We start from the raw sequence: 21,302 nt of genomic DNA, 5'->3' as shown, positions 1-21,302 counted from the left end.
TATTTTTGATAATTTTTTGAAAAAATTCAGGCATTTTCCAAGAGAATGAGACCAACCTGACCTCTCTATGACAAAAATCAAGCCTGTTAGAGCAATTTAAAAAAAATATACTGCAAAATGTGCTGGGGAAAAAATAACCCCCTGGGGGTTAAGGGTTGGAAATTTCCAAAGAGCCTGGGGGTAAAAGGGTTAAGGTTTTATACCATTTTAGGCGGGTCGTACAGTACTTGTGAGAATTCTATTTAATTATATTTTCAAGAGTTTCTATTGTCATTGTTCAATCTAAGATGAGTGGGGATACCTTAACGTGGTGAAAGGGTTTGTGTGTTGCCAGCTAAGCTGTACTATAGTCAATTTTTTTTTAGTGAGGCAGATTTTCACTGACTCGGATTGGTGATGGTGTTGAAGTTTGGTCTGATCGCTCACAGCAAACCAACCTATTACGAATAGCCCTGATTATAGTAAATTTTTTTTAGTGAGGCAGATTTTCACTGACTCGCAGGGGTGCCCTTTAGCTCGGAAAAGTTCCCTGATAGCTGATTGGTCGGAAGTATTATTATCAACCAATCAGCTCTTGGGGAACTTTTCCGAGCTAAAAGGGCACCCTTGCGAGTTGGCTCAAATCTGCCTCGCTAAAATAAATTGACTATAGTTGGGGCTATCTATAATAGGTTGGTTTGCTTTAACCAAGCAAACTAAAATCCCCCACCATGACCAGTCCGCTGTAGCTATTGTGGTGATGAAAATAGCCGAACCCCAGACATGAATAAGGACATGTCTGAGGCCTTTGTCCTGCAGTGGACTAAAAATGGCTGCATTTGTTGTTTTTCTGTTATTGGAACACAGTAGTATCTATTTTATTCATAGAAAGAGTTACAGTGAACCCTCGTTTATCGCGGTAGATAGGTTCCAGTCGCGGCCGCGATAGGTGAAAATCCGCGAAGTAGTGACACCATATTTACCCATTTATTCAACATGTATATTCAGACTTTTAAAACCTTCCCTTGTACGTAGTACTGTTAACAAACTACCCTTTAATGCACAGAACACTTAATGCATGTACTACAGTACCCTAAACTAAAACAGGCACAAATATTAAAGGTGATTTTATATCATGCATTTCCTAAACATGCTAAAAAGCATGATAAAAAATGGCAACCAATGTTTTGTTTACATTTATCTCTGATCATAATGTAGAAACAAACTGGAGGTAGAGCTTTGCTTATTACCCAGACATATTTCCCATACTTTTCCCTTAGAACTACATCACATCTTCCTATTTTAGATATATATATATATATATATATATATATATATATATATATGTGTGTGTGTGTGTGTGTTTGTGTATATATATATATATATATATTTATATGTATACACATATACATACCTACATATATACATAAATACATGCATATATATATATATATATATATATATATATATATATATTACTGTATATATATGGGTTATGGAAAAAATCCGCGAAGTGGTGAATCCGCGATGGTCGAACCGCGAAGTAGCGAGGGTTCACTGTATTGAGTATTGTACTATAAAATATTCATAAATATTTGTATGAAATGTAATGCTTTCCAAGACAATAACTCTCTTTGAACATCCAATTTGTGTACAGACTATGATTGTACAAACCAAAGGAAAAAATACTGTACAGAATGTGTAAATAGTCACTGTAAGCCATGGTAAGCAGCTCTTCTAGGAGAAGGACACTCCAAAATCAAACCATTGTTCTCTAGTCTTGGGTTAGTGCCATAGCCTCTGTACCATGGTCTTCCACTATCTTGGGTTAGAGTTCTCTTGCTTGAGGGTACAATCAGGCACACTATTCTATCTGATTTCTCTTTCTCTTGTTTTGTTAAAGTTTTCATAGTTTATATAGGAAATATCTATTTTAATGTTGTTACTCTTCTAAAAATATTTTATTTTTCCTTCTTTCCTTTCCTTACTGGGCTAGTTTCCCTATTGGGGCTCCTGGGCTTATAGCGTTCTGCTTTTCCAACTAGGGTTGTAGCTTAGCAAATAATAATAATAATAATAATAATAATTAGTGAAAGCAGGATTTTTCTACAAATGTAGTTCACATTTTTATTAGTCTTGTTTACATTCGTGGAGCATTGTCTTCTTTGCAGTATGTATGATAAAATTTTTGATCAGGTTTTAATGATCTTTTGTTTACGTATAGTTGTTTTTGCAGTAAATTTCTTTTACTATAAAAAAAAGATTGATGGAATGTTGCATTATACACAACCAAACATATTTATATGCATAACTTTGATCAGTTGGACATTAACCCTTTTACCCCCAGGCTATTTGGAAATTTCCAACCCTTAACCCCCACAGGGTTATTTTTTTCCCAGCACATTTTGCAGTAGTGTATATTTTTTTTAATTGCTCTAACAGCCTTAATTTTTGTCATAGAAAGGTCAGGTTGGTCTCATTCTCTTGGAAAATGCCTGAATTTTCTCAAAAAATTATAAATAATATGAAGAAAAAATTTTTTATAGCATTTTTTTGCAAGGACGTACTGGTACGTCCATGTTGGTAAAGGGATGGCTTTTGTGAAGCGTACCAGTACGTCCTTTGGGGGTAAAAGGGTTAACAATCATGGGGGTTAGCCGAGACACTGGCAGATGGTGAAAAATCAGGAATAATTTATGCCCCCTCAATTATATATTCCAGCCTTGAGAGAAAAGATGAAAATTATAGAATTAATAGTTATACAAAACTAATATTGTTACGTAAGGACTTGAAAATTCTCTTCTTATTAACGTATTATTATTATTTGCTAAGCTACAACCCTAGTTGGAAAAGAAGGATGCTATAAGCCCAAGGGCTCCAACAGGAAAAATAGCCCAGTGAGGAAAGGAAATAAGGAAAAAGAGAGAGCCATTATTAAACAAAGACTTGAAAATTCTCTTCTTATTAATGTATTATTATTATTTGCGAAGCTACAACCCTAGTTGGAAAAGCAGGATGCTATAAGCCCAAGGGCTCCAACAGGAAAAATAGCCCAGTGAGGAAAGGAAATAAGGAAAAACTACAAGAGAGAAGTTTAAGAACAATAATATTAAAATAAATTTTTAATATATAAACTATAAAAACTTAGAAATAACCTCAAAACATTTTTGTCTTTTGTGTTAAAGACGCATTTCAAATTATATAATAACCTTAACCCCTTTTACCCCCAGGCTCTTTGGAAATTTCCAACCCTTAACCCCCAGGGGTTATTTTTTCCCAGCACATTTTGCAGTATATTTTTTTTTAAATTGCTCTAACAGCCTTAATTTTTGTCATAGAGAGGTCAGGTTGGTCTCATTCTCTTGGAAAATGCCTGAATTTTTTCAAAAAATTATCAAAAATATGAAAAAAAAAATTTTTTATAGCATTTTTTTGCAAAGACGTACCGGTACGTCCATGGGGGTAAAGGGATGGGTTTTGTGAAATGTACCAGTACGTCCTTTGGGGGTAAAAGGGTTCAAGGTACATTTCCAATTATATAATAACTTTAACTGGAAAGAACTGAAAGATTTAGTTATATAAGAGCAAATAAAGCATAGAATACTCTCATTACGTAACGGAAGAGCAAGTTGAAACCGATACTGTTATATGAGTCATCAAGCCTTTGTTTGTGATATTGTCATGACTATTTTGTCTATTGTATCAAGGACTGTTCTGTATTTGGTGTTATAGAATAGTGAATGCACATCTATAATTATTACTTTATGTAATTCTTTGTCCTTCTTGTGAATAACAAACACGTGAAGACGTAGGATTTGAGTGTAACACCAGGACTGTTCTAATTTTGATTAGATAATTTCCAAACTTTTCTGGCTTAAAAGTATTTTACCTCATCATTATAAAATTATGTTTTTGCCCCATCAATATAAAATTATAATTTTGACTATATGAAATTATAATTTCACCTCTATATAAAATAATTTTGCCGCTATAATTAGAATTCTGACTCGATATAAAATGATAATTTTACTCTGATATAAAATTATAATTTTGCCTAATTATAAATTAGAATTTTACCTCAATATAAAATTATAATTTTGCCTAAATATAAAAATTATAATTTTACCTTTACATAATACTATAATTTTGACTTAATATACAATTATAATTTTACCTCTATATAAAACTATAATTTTGCCTCTATATAAAATTATAATTTTACCTCTATATAAAATTATAATTTTGCCTTAATATAACATCATAATTTTGCCCCTATATAAAACTATAATTGCTTTAATATAAAATTATCGTAACAGGTTGCCGATGGAATCGCCACCCCGTTTGTCGGACACGAAGCGGATCGCACGGACGACTTGGCCTTTTGTTCCCGTTACGGTCGCAAGAAGACGTGGCACCTTTTAGGTGAGTATTCTCTCTCTTCCAGACTTTCAAATAAAACTTTATTTCAATCTTCTTCGACTAAAGCTTTTCCCGCTATGCAGGGTCGCTATTTCTGGAGAGCCGTTTCCAATTTCTTCTGTCTCCGATGTCCGCCACTGTGAGATCTTTCTCCTCCCTCCACCTTCTCTTTGGTCTCCCCCTCCTCCTCCTCCTACTTGGATCATCCATCTCCAACATCCTCCCAACATACTCCTGGTCTCTCCTCATGCCCAAACCATTGGAGTCTCTTTTCATGGATTTTCTTTGACACATCTGTAACCTTTGTTGTTCTCCTTACCAAGTCTTAAAAGTTTATTTCAATGAATTCCATCGAATATTCATACACTAATATGCTCTGTTAAAAAAGAGAAAAATTACATCCTTTTCTATTTATTTGGGTTTCAATCTAGCACTCAGTGAGTGCTTGTATACTATTACTATTGAGTGCCTCACAAGTTGGGGGAAAAAAGGGACTACTTAGGGCAAACTTAGACAAATTCTGAAGGAGGCACTTAACCCAAGGGTTGGATAAGACACAACAGTACTTAAGTACTTGTGGACAAAGACAGAAGTAAAGTCTTTGATAGAAAAGTGGGCGGTGCTACTTATCAGAGCTAACCACCTGTCATAAACAACTACCATGTTAACAATTTTAACAGGTCTTTTAGCTCTGCTAAAGACAATCCCTATTTTGAAGGATGAAAGGTTCCTACACACATAGGAACAAAACTGTTGTGACCCTAGATATAATTGTTAAGGTCAGGTTAAATAAATAGCCACTCTTCCTCGGCCTCACATGGGTTGCACTATAGTAGGATTTTGCGTTTATTTTTCTTTCACGATTAAAAGAAAATTATTATTTTGTCTAAAAAATGAATTCTAGATCAAGGGGAAACCAAACACGTGTGTTTTGTGTGTACTGTAAACAGTATTATTATTATTATTATTACTTACTAAGCTACAACCTTAGTTGGAAAAGCAGTATGCTATAAGCCCAGGGGCTCCAACAGGGAAAATAGCTCAGTGCGGAAAGGAAAAAAGGAAAATAAAATATTCTAAGAAGAGTAACAACAATAAATATCTCCTATATAAACTATAAAAACTTTAACAAAACAAGAGGAAGAGAAATAAGATAGGAGAGTGTGCTCGAGTGTACCCTCAAGCAAGAGAACTCTAACCCAAGACAGTGAAAGGCCATGGTACAGAGGCTATGGTACTACCCAAGACTAGAGAACAGTGGTTTGATTTTGGAGTGTCCTTCTCCTAGAAGAGCTGCTTACCATAGCTAAAGAGTCTCTTCTACCCTTACCAAGAGGAAAGTGGCACTGAACAAGTACAGTGCAGTAACCCCTTGGGTGATGAAGAATTGTTTGGTAATCTGTGTTGTCAGGTGTATGAGGATAGAGGAGAATATGTAAAGAATATGCCAGACTATTCAGTGTGTATGTAGGCAAAGGGAAAATGAACCGTAACCAGAGAGGAGGATCCAATGTAGTACTGTCTGGCCAGTCAAAAGACCCCATAACTCTCTAGCGGTAGTATCTCAACGGGTGGCTGGTGCCCTGGCCAACCTACTACCTAGAATGATAATGATAATGTGACTTCAAGCCCATTTCAGAATACTAATCTTTATTCTTTTTTATTTGGTTTGATTAATAAATGATTAAATTTATGTCTACTGTATCATTACTGCATACATGCATATATGCTTTATTTGTGCATGCAAATTACTAACCAATTCTTTTATATTTTGCATATTTTAGTTTTTGTAAGAAAGGAATCCAAGGCATTGTGTTTATGGAAGGTATGTAAAGTATTTACCGGTATATAAGAATAGGGACTAGGCTGCTAGCATTTACAGATATTCAAAACTACCTATGCTTGTAGTCCCTGCAGATTATCAATGAATAAGTTACCAAGACAGCCGAGTGTGTATGCGAGGCATACTTTAGAAGACAGTAATGTAAGCTTGCCTATGTTCAGTCAATACAGTATGAAGTATTCGCTTCCACGTGTAAATAAATCTAGTCCTTTCTATTCAATGATATTAGCTTTTATTTGTATGGGCTGATCAGTCTTTTGAAAAAGTCCCTGCTTGGCAATGTGTTGGACGGGGATTGGAGACCCAATCAAGCTCTATAGTTTCTAGTAGTGTCTGCAACCTCGCCATCCTTGCGAACTAGGGATGACGGGGTTAGGGGGAGCTTATAGGTCTACCTGCTGAGTCATCATCAGCCATTGCCTGGCCCTCCCTGGTCGTAGTTTGGGAACTGATCATATGTGTATATGGTCAGTCTTTAGGACATTGTCTTAACCTTTGCTTCTGCCATTCATGAGTGTTCATTAAACCTTTAAATGTCAATTTGAAGGCTAGTAACTTTAATTCCTATGTTATATATGCTGCTACTGTATTTCTTTTTACGATAACCAATTAGGAATTTATGAAGTTTTTATTGAACTTATGAATGCAAGTAACTCTCTGTTCTATGTTACTTATGCTGTTATTTCTTTTTGCGATAACCAATTAAGAATTCATGATGTTTTATTGAACTGAACACTTACAAAGCAAGCTCTTAATGCAAAGAGAATCTATAGTCTATAGTCACTACAGTAAATGAATAATCTCCCGAACATTTTTAGATTTACATCTCTCTCCTTTTCAGGATCATTATGCGTCCTCTGCGCCTTCCCGTTCATCTTCCTCGGCTGCTTGGGATGCGCGTACGCGAGCGATTGGGCCCAAGTGATATACTATTCGCCTTTCGTCGTCATCTTCCAGTTTGGCTGGGCGTCGTCGCAGATAAGCCATCTGTCACTCATCCCGTCCATTACTCAGGACCCGCACGACCGAACCGAGCTGAATGCCATTAGGTAAATTCCTTATAGTTAACCCTTTTACCCCCAGGCTATTTGGAAATTTCCAACCCTTAACCCCCAGGGGGTTATTTTTTCCCCAGCACATTTTGCAGTATATATTTTTTTTAAATTGCTCTACCAGCCTTAATTTTTGTCATAGAGAGGTCAGGTTGGTCTCAATCTCTTAGAAAATGCCTGAATTTTCTCAAAAAATTATCAAAAATATGAAAAACAAAATTTTCATAAAATTTATTTGCAAGGACGTACCGGTACGTCCATGGGGGTAAAGGTATGGGTTTTGTGAAACGTACCAGTACGTCCTTTGGGGGTAGGGTAAAAGGGTTAAGGGTTATTAACTTCGCTGGCTTTGCTGTGAAGGTTATGTTTTGATAGGCGTGTATTTTTTATGTTTCTACGTATGTTCTTTTTGTGATTCGTATAACTCGAAAACTAATTGCACTACAAAATTCCAGTTATGAATTTCTTATATAAAACAAATTGAATTCCAATACTATGGGAATTGTAAAATGTGATGCGTCAACAATACTTTTTCCAGAAAATGGAATTTTATAGTAATTTTTTTTATATATCAAGCTTCTCTTCTTTGAATTAATAGAACAGGAATCCTGAATAAGTATGGAAATAATACTAAGTATGGAAATAATTTATTTTTTGAAGGACCCCTTTTATAGAATGTTGAAATTTCCTTTTCAGATATGGGTTCACAGTGATGTCAAACATAGCTGTTTATCTGATAACCTGGTTAGTCCTGGGTTTAGGAACGTCGGATCCGGATTCCGGCCTCGGACCAGACGATACGGGAAAGTTTAGGGTAAGATTATTACAGATGTCATTGACAAACTTTTTCAGGATGCCAGTGAACTAATTTTAAAGGTTTAAACCCTACTCGTGAATGGCAGAGGCAAGGGACAGTGACCATGGCAGAGGCAAGGGACAGTGACCATGGCAGAGGCAAGGGACAGTGACCATGGCAGAGGCAAGGGACAGTGACCATGGCAGAGGCAAGGCACAGTGACCATGGCAGAGGCAAGGGACAGTGACCATGGCAGAGGCAAGGCACAGTGACCATGGCAGAGGCAAGGGACAATGACCATGGCAGAGGCAAGGGACAGTGACCATGGCAGAGGCAAGGGACAGTGACCATGGCAGAGGCAAGGCACAGTGACCATGGCAGAGGCAAGGGACAGTGACCATGGCAGAGGCAAGGCACAGTGACCATGGCAGAGGCAAGGGACAGTGACCATGGCAGAGGCAAGGCACAGTGACCATGGCAGAGGCAAGGGACAGTGACCATGGCAGAGGCAAGGGACAGTGACCATGGCAGAGGCAAGGGACAGTGACCATGGCAGAGGCAAGGGACAGTGACCATGGCAGAGGCAAGGGACAGTGACCATGGCAGAGGCAAGGGACAGTGACCATGGCAGAGGCAAGGGACAGTGACCATGGCAGAGGCAAGGGACAGTGACCATGGCAGAGGCAAGGGACAGTGACAATGGCAGAGGCAAGGGACATTGACAATGGCAGAGGCAAGGGACAGTGACAATGGCAGAGGCAAGGGACAGTGACAATGGCAGAGGCAAGGGACAGTGACAATGGCAGAGGCAAGGGACATTGACAATGGCAGAGGCAAGGGACAGTGACAATGGCAGAGGCAAGGGACAGTGACAATGGCAGAGGCAAGGGACAGTGACAATGGCAGAGGCAAGGGACATTGTCAATGGCAGAGGCAAGGGACAGTGACAATGGCAGAGGCAAGGGACAGTGTCAATGGCAGAGGCAAGGGACATTGTCAATGGCAGAGGCAAGGGACATTGTCAATGGCAGAGGCAAGGGACAGTGACAATGGCAGAGGCAAGGGACAGTGACAATGGCAGAGGCAAGGGACATTGTCAATGGCAGAGGCAAGGGACAGTGACAATGGCAGAGGCAAGGGACATTGACAATGGCAGAGGCAAGGGACAGTGACAATGGCAGAGGCAAGGGACATTGTCAATGGCAGAGGCAAGGGACAGTGACAATGGCAGAGGCAAGGGACATTGACAATGGCAGAGGCAAGGGACAGTGTCAATGGCAGAGGCAAGGGACAGTGACAATGGCAGAGGCAAGGGACAGTGACAATGGCAGAGGCAAGGGACAGTGACAATGGCAGAGGCAAGGGACAGTGTCAATGGCAGAGGCAAGGGACAGTGACAATGGCAGAGGCAAGGGACATTGACAATGGCAGAGGCAAGGGACAGTGACAATGGCAGAGGCAAGGGACATTGACAATGGCAGAGGCAAGGGACATTGACAATGGCAGAGGCAAGGGACAGTGACAATGGCAGAGGCAAGGGACAGTGACAATGGCAGAGGCAAGGGACATTGTCAATGGCAGAGGCAAGGGACAGTGACAATGGCAGAGGCAAGGGACAGTGACAATGGCAGAGGCAAGGGACATTGACAATGGCAGAGGCAAGGGACATTGACAATGGCAGAGGCAAGGGACAGTGACAATGGCAGAGGCAAGGGACAGTGACAATGGCAGAGGCAAGGGACATTGTCAATGGCAGAGGCAAGGGACAGTGACAATGGCAGAGGCAAGGGACAGTGACAATGGCAGAGGCAAGGGACAGTGACAATGGCAGAGGCAAGGGACAGTGACAATGCCCCATCAAGCAGGACAATGCCCTAGAGCTTGATCATATATACATATGATCAGCACCCAAGGCCCCTCTCCATCCAAGCTAGGACCAAGGAGGTCCAGGCAATGGCTGCTGATGAGTCAGCAGATAAACCTAAAGGCTCCCCAAAACCCCCCATCCTTAGATCATAAGGATAGTGAGGTTGCACAGACCAAAGAAACTACAGAGTTTGAGCGAGACTCAAACCCCAGTCTGGCATTCACCAGTCAAGGGACGTTACCACATCGGCCACCACAACCCTAAATTAAGATGATAATAATCTTCTCTCCAAAGAAACATGTTACTGGTATCATAAAAATTATTATATATTTAACAATAGTATAAAATGTTTACTGGAGTTAAGATTTCAGAATTTTGAATAATATTATATTTAAAGGGACCTACAATAAAACATATTTCCATTCTTCAAGATATGAAATTCTACTTTAAGGTTATAGTACAAGGGTATAAAAGGTTTAATACTTAGGCACTGAGGTAATAGAAGTAACTTTAAACTTAAGATTTAGTTTTATATATGATGTATATTGCTGGAAATGTCTACCTGTGAGAAACACTAGTCCATCCTATCAGAAATATAAAGTAAAATTAGTTGAGGTGTACAATTTTCTATATTGGTCCAAAACCTTTCGAAGAATTTATATCTAATTAGGCTTTTATACAACTGGAATTGTCCATTCTATCAGAAATATAAAGTGAAATTAGTTGGTGTACAATTTTCCATCTTGGTTCAAAAGAATTTGATGAAGACTTAACAACATTTAAGGGGACCGTCCGCCATGCCCGCCATTTTTTTTTTCTAATGATCCAAATTACACAATTTCTATATATGTTTTAGACATATATAATACCTTCATCATATAAAAATTTCAAGTCATTTGATCAAAAACTTTTGGATTTATGAGCAAAAATCATGATTAAAAAAAAATATTTAGGTACATTTTCCCCCACTACTATAATACCAATTGTATTGAAACTTATACCACAAAAACTACTCTAACCCCCACATTTAATTTGACTTTTTATATAACCTAACAATGAAATCAGTCAATAAAACCTCTTATAATTTCCAGGTCATCGTCTTCACAGTTCTCGCTATCGGGACTCTATTCGCCATAATGTTCCACGTGTTGGTCAAAGAAGAGAACAGTCCACCGTTCGTTGAAATGCCGGACGAGGAACCCACTTCTCGGAAAGACGAAGAACCCAGTTCTCAGAAAGAGGAGGACCCCGACGTAGCGGACTGTTCGTTACCGCCGACTACCTTGCCCGAGGTTGCGTGCACTAATAAGCCGCGGCACGTTAGGATGTCTTCGACGGATTGGCTTAAAAATGCACAGGTAAGTCGGTAAAGAAATCTTTACGCTTAGCAGTTTTCAGTGACTATAAAAAAGGGATTTTGACGAAGGAAAAATCTATTTCTGGGCGAGAGACCTGTGCCGCTCAGTGAAATGCTCCTTTTACATAATTTTTACCTTAGAAATGATGTAAAAGGAGCATTTCACTGAGCGGCACAGGTCTGAGCCCAGAAATAAAGTTGTGGAATTAAAAAAGATATTAGTGATACACTCTAATAATTCTTCTTTGTTCCAATCCGGATACAAACCTTTGTCTTTTAATAGAAGTAAGTTTATGCCACTACCAGCTTTTATTATTATTATTATTATTACGAGCTAAGCTACAACCCTAGTTGGAGAAGCAGGATGCTATAAGCTCCAGAGCTACAGCAGGGAAAACTAGCCCAGTGAGAAAAGGAAATAAGGAGATAAATAAACTACAATAGAAGTTGAACTAAAATAAAATATTTAAAAAAAAATAACATTAAAATAGAGCTTTCATATATAAACTGTAAGAAACTTTAAAAAACAAGGGAAGAGAAATAAGACAATAGAATGCCCAAGTGTACCCTCAAGCAAGAGAACTCTACCCCAAGACAGACTTACCCATGCTAAAGGACTGTGTTTGTATATCTAGGAAAAATACAAATTACTTTTAAAATTTGTGATTTATGAAGTATCTATCATTGATGTTAGTTACACGGCTAAGATAAAGAACACAAACTTGAAAGTGTGGTAATAAAACTATATATATAAAGTAATGTGTAATAACAAGAATCGAAGTCTCTATAAACACAATTACTATAAAAAGTGGGGGAGTTTAAATTGCGCATAATATTAACTTAGCGTAAAAGTTTATTCTCGTGAGAAAATTTAAGAGAAAAAAATGGAGAATTATGAAGGGGGCAAAGATGGGAAAGGAAACAGATAGAAAAAATAGGATAAAGAATATATGTAAATGAAGTACAAAATTGGCGAACATTAGGAAAGGCAAGAAAGCTGTAGAATATAATAACAATTATGGTAAAGTAAAAGATGATAAGAAAAATGAATGACTTTTTTAAATTAAAATAGAAATAGAGGGAGTAAGTCTTCAACCTTTTTTACTATTAAATCAAACAATATAACTCAAATTCTATCTTCAGATCCCTTATATGTACTAAAAGCTAATAATTTACATAACCTATACCAGAAATAACTCTATGTAACCCTGTTAATACATTTACGTTACCGATTTGCAATTTTGACTAAAACAAAATAACTCAAATTCTACCTTCAAATTCCTTATATGTACTAAAAGCTAATAATTTTCATAACCTATACCAGAAATAACTCTATGTAACCCTGTTAATACATTTACGTTAACGATATAAATGTTCTTTTGCACGACCGAAATAACCTACTGACAACACCCACTCGCGTTCGTCTCAGTTTTACCAGGTAGCAGTGCTCTACATGGGCACGAGGTTGTTCTGCAACCTGACCCAGGCCTACGTACCGATATACCTCCAGGACACGTTGAGATTACCCCAAACGGCCGTCGCCTACATACCCCTGGTCATGTACGTCTCCGGATTCTTAACGACCACCGTCTTGAAGTGCCTCAACAAGTACGTGGGAAGGAAGGTGAGATCATTTTACTTTTTAACCCTTTTACCCCCAGGCTCTTTGGAACTTTCCAACCTTTAACCCCCAGGCATTTTGTTTTTCAAGCACATTTTGCAATATATTTTTTTTTAAATTGCACTAACAGCCTTAATTTTCGTCATAGAGAGGTCAGGTTGGTCTCATTCTTTTGGAAAATGCTTGAAGTTTCTCATAAAGTTATAAAAAAAAATGTAAATAGCGTTTTTTTGCAAGGACATACCAGTACGTCCATGGGGGTAAAGGGATGAGTTTTGTGAAACGTACCAGTATGTCCTTTGGGGGTAAAAGGGTTAATAGTTATGTAGCAGCAGTAGTGGATTCAGCGTTATGAAGCTTCATCTGTGGTGGATAAAGGGGGAGGGTGGGCTGTGGCACCCTAGCAGTACCAGCTGAACTCGGTTGGGTCCCTTGTCAAGTTGGGAGGAACGTAGAGAGGAGAGGTCCCCCCTTTTTTGGTATCATTTGTTTGATGTTGGCTACCCCCAAAATTGGGGGAAGTGCCTTGGTATATGATGATGTATGTGTGTATTTTAAGTATTTTTCAGGGTAGAAAGATAGATATGTGGAAGTTTTAAAGTATAAATTAAGTATAGAGAAACTGCAGAGTCTTATTTTCGTAGATTTCAGTGGGTTAGCTTTAAGGAATTAATGTTTAATTGCCATTTTAAAATTTAATTTAGAGGGCTAATTAAGCAGAAAATTTTACCTCGATATATTTGAGCCTTATTAGATTTTGGACTGTGATGGAACTAGCTTGAATGGTGTCATGTTTTGGTAACTTTTTAGTTACTATGTTAACCCTTATACCCCCAGGGTATTTGGAAATTTCCAACCCTTAACCCCCAGGGGTTAATTTTTTTCAAGCACTTTTGCAGTATATTTTTTTTAAATTGCTCTAACAGCCTTAATTTTCGTCATAGAGAGGTCAGGTTGGTCTCATTCTCTTGGAAAGTGCCTGAAGGTTCTCAAAAAATTATAAAAAATATGCAAAAAAAAAAAAGCAGTTTTTTGCAAGAACGTCCATGGGGGTAAAGGGATGAGTTTTGTGAAACGTACCAGTACGTCCTTTGGGGGTAAAAGGGTTAAATTCTCTGCAAAGAAATCCCTTGATTCAGCTTCAATGTGTAATTTGCATTTGTTTTTTTTTGACATTTTAACCCTTTTACCCCCAAAGGACGTACTGGTACGTTTCACAAAACCCATCCCTTTACCCCCATGGACGTACCGGTACGTCCTTGCAAAAAAATGCTATTTAAATTTTTTTTTCATATTTTTGATAATTTTTGGAAAAAATTCAGGCATTTTCCAAGAGAATGAGACCAACCTGACCTCTCTATGACAAAAATTAAGGCTGTTAGAGCAATTAAAAAAAAATATACTGCAAAATGTGCTGGGAAAAAAATAAACCCTTGGGGGTTGAGGGTTGGAAATTTCCAAAGAGCCTGCGGGTAAAAGGGTTAAATAATGAAGTACCTTGTAGAAGCTTCGTTACCGCAGCAATTATAATCACGATATCATTTACAACCTTTTCAGTTGAGGAAAAATGCTAGTTGATTACTACTTTCCATTCCACTCTCCAACCATTTATTCTCGATATATATTTTTTACTGCTGCTTCCTCCGATGCCTTAGATGACCGCGGAGGTAGCAGCAGTAGGGGATTCAGCATTATGAAGCTTCATCTGTGGTGGATAACGGGGGAGGGTGGGCTGTGGCACCCTAGCAGTACCAGCTGAACTCGGTTGAGTCCCTTGTTAGGCTGGGTGGAACCTAGAGAGTAGAGGTCCCCTTTTTTGTTTTTGTTTCTTTTGTTGATGTCAGCTACCCCCCGAAATTGGGGGAAGTGCCTTGGTATATGTATGTACAGTATGTATATATTTTGAACGTCCGTTTTTTCCAGATCTCGTTTTTAATAGGCTGCTTCCTCGGAGGGGCTTCCTGCGTATGCGTGTGGCTCGGGACTGGCGAGGCGTACTGCCACTACTGGTTGTACGCCGTAGCGGCTCTGATGGGCGCCGGGGCGTCCATAATGCTGGTGACGTCCCTCAGCATAACTGCCGATTTAATTGGGCCCAATGTGGAGTCCGGGGCGTTTGTCTACGGTGCTATGAGCTTCACCGACAAGCTGTCAAACGGCTTTGCTGTGATGATCATCCAGCATTTTAACCCGTGCACGTAAGTGATCGGACGGGCGGTGCGTTTTGACGGTGTATTTGTGGTATAAAAGCAATTTACTATACCTTATGACATTAAGGATTCCCGATTATCAAAACAGTAATTAACAATTTAAATTTTATTTCACAGAAATTCACCATTTGGGTATGTACAATATTCTTCTTATGCATGAGTAGAGTACAAATTTTTTAAGGAAAACTGCATGAATATGCAACTTAATCATATATTGCCCTGCACGAATGTACAGCTTGATCCTAACTGTGCACTAATCCTTTTCAGAGGGACATGGTCCGCATGTAGTATTGACCTAACACGTTATTTAGCTTACGAAGGACTGCTTTGAAGCTCTTTAGTGCAGATAAAAATCCATTTGTGTAGATAAGGGAGGGATAGGGAGGTATGTTTAAAAATGCCCCAAGAGAGGGTGGGTCATCCAAGAGAAGGGGACCTCCAAAGCAAGGCCAGAAAATATAAGTATAAGTGCAGAAGGTCTCAATGGGTAAGAGGGGAACAGTGGAGTCTTTTTTAAAATTCCCCAAAAGAGGGGAGGGGACATCCAAGAGAAGGGGCCCTCCATAGCAAGGTCAGAACATAAAAGTATAAGAGCAGAAGGTCCCAATGGCTGAGTGGGGGACAGTGGAGTCTTTTTTAAAATTCCCCAAAAGAGAGGGGGGGGTCATTCAACAGAAGGGGACCTCCAAAGCAAGGTCAGAAAATAAAAGTATAAGTACAGAAGGTCAAACATTCTGATATACAAAGACAAATCTAACTGAAAATAATAAAGATAAGATAAAGAACTACTGTAATAAAGCAATATTATATCATTTAATATAGTAAGCAAAACGTTTGTAATAACCTGATATATATTTCATACGAAATCCAACTATTTTTTGACTTGTCGCTGGAAATACCCTAAGTCAAAATTTATCAAAATTAGCTTACAAACATCTCGACTTAAAACAGCTTCTTGGAACCTACTTAGATTGTAAGTTGAGGACCTGTATACATTTAGAATTACCACCAACTCACCAGGGTAAAGGGGGAGGGGATCTCTTTACTTACTCGGCCCCCCTGGACCCCCAAATCTCTAAATATGCCCCTGTAAAAATCCTAATTTATAAAAATTAAAAAGTGAATAATGTAAGTTTTGCTAACCAAAAAGAAAAACAGAATCTTGTACTTTTCATCCTTCTACAGCCAGTCTGAAAAGACTTGCTGTATTATCCTTATGATAAATCCTTTGTAAGTTTATATCTGCACCAAAGAATTCTCAAAGCTACATTGAATGGATTTGGGAACTAAACAGATTAGTAATAGCCAATTGTAAGCCTAAAACCTAACTTTGAAATCTGGTTTGAGAAGTTGTTACAGAAAAAAAATTTAGTTTTTTAGTTAGTTGTAGACCAGTTTTATTTTTACTCACTTAGCCATGGCTTATTGCATCCTACTGTATTAACATTCTTTTTCTATTTAGTAAAGTAATTAACCTAATTTCCAAAACTAACCATGAAAATTCATGTCACCATTACCTTGAAAGTGAGACGGGTGTAGGACGGCACCTCGTTGTTCCGGGAGATGTTGATGAGGGAGAGGTCTAATTGGTGAGGTACCTATGGTCGTGGTTCTATTACGCCCCAGTTTTCTATACCGACACTCAAAGAGTGAGCGAGCTAGGTTTATTCCTGGTATTCCATGCTTCTTTTTTTCTCTGGTAAATTCAGCAATAACTATGCCTTAGAAATGGTGCTAGAGGAGCATTTCACTGGCCGACACAGGTTCCTCGCCCAGAAATAGATTTTTCCTTCGTCAAAATCCCTTTTATGCAACCTTTTTGGGCCGTATGTTACACAAGGGGATCTCCTTGCAAAGTCCTACTCCTTCATAAGGAGTCTACACACTGTTCCTCTGAGCGGAACTACTGCTCAGAATCCTGTCTCCAGTTTCACTGGATAAAAGAGCTCATGACTATATGCTCTTTGCTCCTTGCAACGTCTACTCCTTCATAAGGAGTCTACCGCACTGTTCCGCTGAGTTGAGCTACTGCTCAGAATCCTGTCTCCAGATTCACTAGATAAAAGAGCTCATCACCATATGCTCTTTGCTGTTTTGAACATTTTGAGTTTCATATTACACCCCCTTTGTATGTAGTTTATTTCCTTTACATTCATGTACAATAACATAGGTATGGCTTGAAATTGCCTTGAGCTTTTCTTAAAAGTCTACAGTTTTCATTTAAAGGAAGCCATAATTTTGAAACAGTGCACTGTGATTCCTTTACAAGTTTTGGTATCTAATGTTTCCTATTTATTTAAAAGGTTTTCCTCTAGATACGAAAGTTTCTGTATACGAAAAACTCATTTCACGAAACATACGAAGATGTTCACGCTTCATATTACAAAAAAATACTCGGGATATGTATATTGAATGATTCAAATGTATTTGGCTTTTTCGTTCTATTTCATTACACAAAAAAATTATATGACGAAAACCACTCCAGAATGAAATAATTTCGTATCCTGAGGTATTACTCTAACACTTTCTGTTGTGGATATATTAATTGAAATGCCGGGTCAGAGGTACATAAACTTTAGAGCAAAGCTTCACACTGAAAATGGAGTACAGGTATAAGCTTTATACAATAGCAGGTTCACTGTAGTTTTATAAGGAATTTATTGGATAGGTTCGTGCTTTTTAAGCAACGGAAAGGCTATGGTTTGCATTCATAGAAAAAACTAAAAAAACATTACTTTGCCATGTTTTAAATTGAGGCCAATTTGATTTGTTGTTAATGATGGAAATTTAACTGTGAAAGAATGAATCTTAATTACATATCCATTGCAATTATGATGACATAAAATATTTAATATTTCTTTAATAAAGAAAGTAATTTATAGAAACCCAACGGTTAATGTGAACTCCGGTCTATTTGCAGAAATTGTTGCCCGAAATGTGCGGGTTACTTCCGCGACGTTCTCTTCTACTACTGCGGAGGTGCGGCCGTTTTGTGCGTGATCGCCCTGCTTACTTTGTTACCCTTCAAGATTGGTAGTCGTAATTCAGGTAAGTAATTGGCGAGTCTTTCTTATATATGGCGGACATTTCAATGCAGTGCACATCAGAGTATGATGGTCAAACACAGTAAGCCCCTTTTACCCCCAGGGTATTTGGAAATTTCCAACCCTTAACCCCCAGGGGTTATTTTTTTTCAAGCACATTTTGCAGTATATATTTTTAAAATTGCTCTAACTGCCTTAATTTTTGTCTTAGAGGGGTCAGGTTGGTCTTATTCTCTAGGAAAATGCCTGAAGTTTCTCAAAAAATTATCAAAAATATGCAGAAAGAATTTTAAATAGCAGTTTTGTGCAAGGACGTACCGGTACGTCCATGGAGGTTAAAGGATGAGTTTTTTGAAACGTACCAGTACGTCCTTTTGGGGGTAAAAGGGTTGAAAGGTCCTCGACTTACAAACTTTCGACTTACAAACACAACGGAAATACAAACTCAAATCTAAATGAAAATGCAAAGATAAGATAAAGACATACTTTAACCAAACAACTTCTATAAAAGTACGTTTCTTTTAGGAGGCGAGAGCAGCGAAAGAGAAACTGGATGCTGCGACGGAGGCGAGAGAGAGAACGGTACCATCACCGTAGTTCCGGGACTGTCGGATGACGATATTTCTCCTATTGTTAGCACAAGCGGCAGTGAAAATCATACTTCTCCACTAGGTAATTCAACATAATTTTGTCTGTTATGTGCCGTTCAAAGTAAATAATAATGCATTAGCTATTCACTTATGGTGATTTTATTATACTTCTGAATTTATGTAATATTATTACAGTATTATTACTTGCTAAGCTACAACCCTAGTTGGAAAAGCAGGATGCTATAACCCCAAGGGGCTCCAATAACGAAAATAGCCCAGTGGGGAAAGGAAACAAGGAAATAAATAAACTACAAGAGAAGTAATTAACAATTAAAATAAAAAATTTTAAGTACAGTAAGAACATTAAAATAAATATTCATACATATACTATAAAAATTTTAACAAAACAAGAAAAAGATAAATAAGATAGAATAGTGTGCTTGAGTGTACCTTCTTTGTTAATTTTATGATTTCATCTAGTGCGCTGTTCATTGTCAATAACATATGATTTGCTATTAACTTTTGGTGGTACTTATTATACTTCTGAATTTATATAATACTTTAGCTTAAAAGTTTGACATCATTATTTGTGTATTTTTATTACCTCTGTATTTAAAGAGTAATCAAACTTGCAGGGATTAACTTTTTATAAAAAGCTGGAAATCATTAAATTTTGGAAGGTCAGGGCCTTAGGTCAATGTCACGGTCGAGCAAGAGGTCGAGAAATAAGCTGCCTCGGCGAATGTCTGCGCTCTACTGAGTGCCCCTCTAGTTACCATCTTTGTTACTTTTATGATTTTAAGTGAAGTTTTATAAGGGCAAGGTCACGTTCGAGAAAATGGGCTAAAAAATAAGCTGTCGCGGCAGAGGTCTGCGCTCTACCGAGTGGCCCTCTAGTTATCATCTTTGTTACTGTTATGATTTTAAGTTAAGTTTTATATTTTAATAACTGATACATATCTTTATTTCAGTCCATACGGTGCCAGCGGATTATCACGCCGATATACGGGCCCGCGTCGTTTCCTTGTCGTCCAACAGCGACGACAACGAGAGTAATGCTTAACGTATAAATGTCACACTTCGTAAGTGGAGTTCCCAAGGTTGTTTTGTATCTAGAGTAATGTATATAAGAAGGTTGTATAGTTTCGAATGTTTAGTATTATGATTTTGTATCGATGATGAAATATAAAAAAAAATATTTTTATAAATAAACTTTGTGTTGCAGTAATTTTAGAGATTTTTAATATTTGTTGTTAAGTACTGGAGTACTTTCATTACAAATTATTTTATCACATGTTGAATGACTTAATATTCGTATGCAGTTATTCGTGAGAATGGTCGAACGGTGAATGCTTCGAATGACTATCTTCGGACGTTCGTACTCTACATGAATTTGTCATAATCTTTAGACGTTCCTGCATTAAATTTGTCACAATATTTAGACATTCTCACTTTACCTAAATTTGTCATAATCACAAAAAAGTATTGGTCATGATTTTGGAATTTAATTTGTCATAATCTTTGGACGTTCCTACATTAAATTTGTCATAATCTTTAGACACTCCCACATTAAATTTATCACAATCTTTAGACATTCCCACATTGAATTTGCCATAATCTTTAGACACTCTCCCTTTAGCTAAATTTATCATAATCATAAAAAAAGATTGGTCATGATTTTGGAATTTAATTTGTCATAATCATTAGACATTCCGACATTAAATTTGTCACAATCTTTAGACATTCCCACATTAAATTTGTCATAATCTTTAGACATTTCCCACATTAGATTTGTCGCAATCTTTAGACATTCCCACATTGAATTTGTCATAACCTTTAGACATTCTCCCTTAAGCTAAATTTGTCGTAATCACAAAAAATGATTGGAAATGATTATGGAATAAACTAAATAGATCTAAAGTATATTATTGATGTTATTCAAAAAACTTAACAACTGTACAATACACTAACTTTTATCAAGATGATTCCACGGGCATTGTGATTTCATAAATGCAAACTGGTTTATTTTTGTAGTAAATTTTTCTCCAACTAGTTTTTAGATTTTTTTATATACCTCATTGAGTATATTATTTATCTGCGGCCAAAATTATTTCATATATAGATTGCTTATTACCGTTGCCTTATATACGATATAGTATATTCTTACGTAAATATTAAAATATCTACTCTTGCATTTGTTTCTAAAATCCTGCGGATTTCATAAATTTATGACCTGGTATATGCAAGATTAAGAAATCTATTGAAAAATATATTTGAATCATTCCATTATTGAGAAAATATTTAGCCAACTATATATAATGATGTTCGACCTAAATCTTGATAAAAGAATTTAGCGTACTTTCTGTTTTAAAGCTTTCTTGAGTTCAGTGGCATTTCAGAGACTATTTTTCAGTTATCTATCTTGTCTAATAAAGAAAACCAAATTTAGCCTTATATTCTTTCTAACGATACTTTTATTAAATCTTTCATTAATATTACTGTGACACTGTTTAAGTACATTTAG

At 37.4% G+C, this 21,302-nt stretch overlaps 1 protein-coding gene across 3 annotated transcripts in view; it reads left to right on the top strand.

Annotated features, from left to right (window-relative positions):
* Positions 1–20,831, top strand: part of LOC137625349 (major facilitator superfamily domain-containing protein 12-like) — a 31,903-nt gene extending 11,072 nt beyond the window's left edge. For 2 of the 3 annotated variants that reach the window (XM_068356197.1, XM_068356198.1), the window contains exons 3-12: positions 4,296–4,401; positions 7,083–7,290; positions 7,990–8,107; positions 11,048–11,314; positions 12,743–12,937; positions 14,858–15,132; positions 15,262–15,276; positions 18,065–18,192; positions 18,714–18,860; positions 19,750–20,831. In XM_068356197.1, coding sequence (XP_068212298.1) covers positions 4,296–4,401; positions 7,083–7,290; positions 7,990–8,107; positions 11,048–11,314; positions 12,743–12,937; positions 14,858–15,132; positions 15,262–15,276; positions 18,065–18,192; positions 18,714–18,860; positions 19,750–19,841 — 1,551 coding nt within the window. In that variant the 3' untranslated portion in view covers positions 19,842–20,831. The remainder of the gene's footprint in view (positions 1–4,295; positions 4,402–7,082; positions 7,291–7,989; positions 8,108–11,047; positions 11,315–12,742; positions 12,938–14,857; positions 15,133–15,261; positions 15,277–18,064; positions 18,193–18,713; positions 18,861–19,749) is intronic. The other variant, XM_068356200.1, reaches the window with a different exon arrangement.
* Positions 20,832–21,302: the final 471 nt, after the last annotated feature.

The sequence above is a fragment of the Palaemon carinicauda genome, chromosome 32 (assembly GCF_036898095.1).
Source record: "Palaemon carinicauda isolate YSFRI2023 chromosome 32, ASM3689809v2, whole genome shotgun sequence".
NCBI classification, from domain to species: Eukaryota; Metazoa; Arthropoda; class Malacostraca; order Decapoda; family Palaemonidae; genus Palaemon; species Palaemon carinicauda.
Note: the sequence above shows the minus strand (reverse complement) of the source record. Positions and strands in the feature narration are given on the sequence as shown.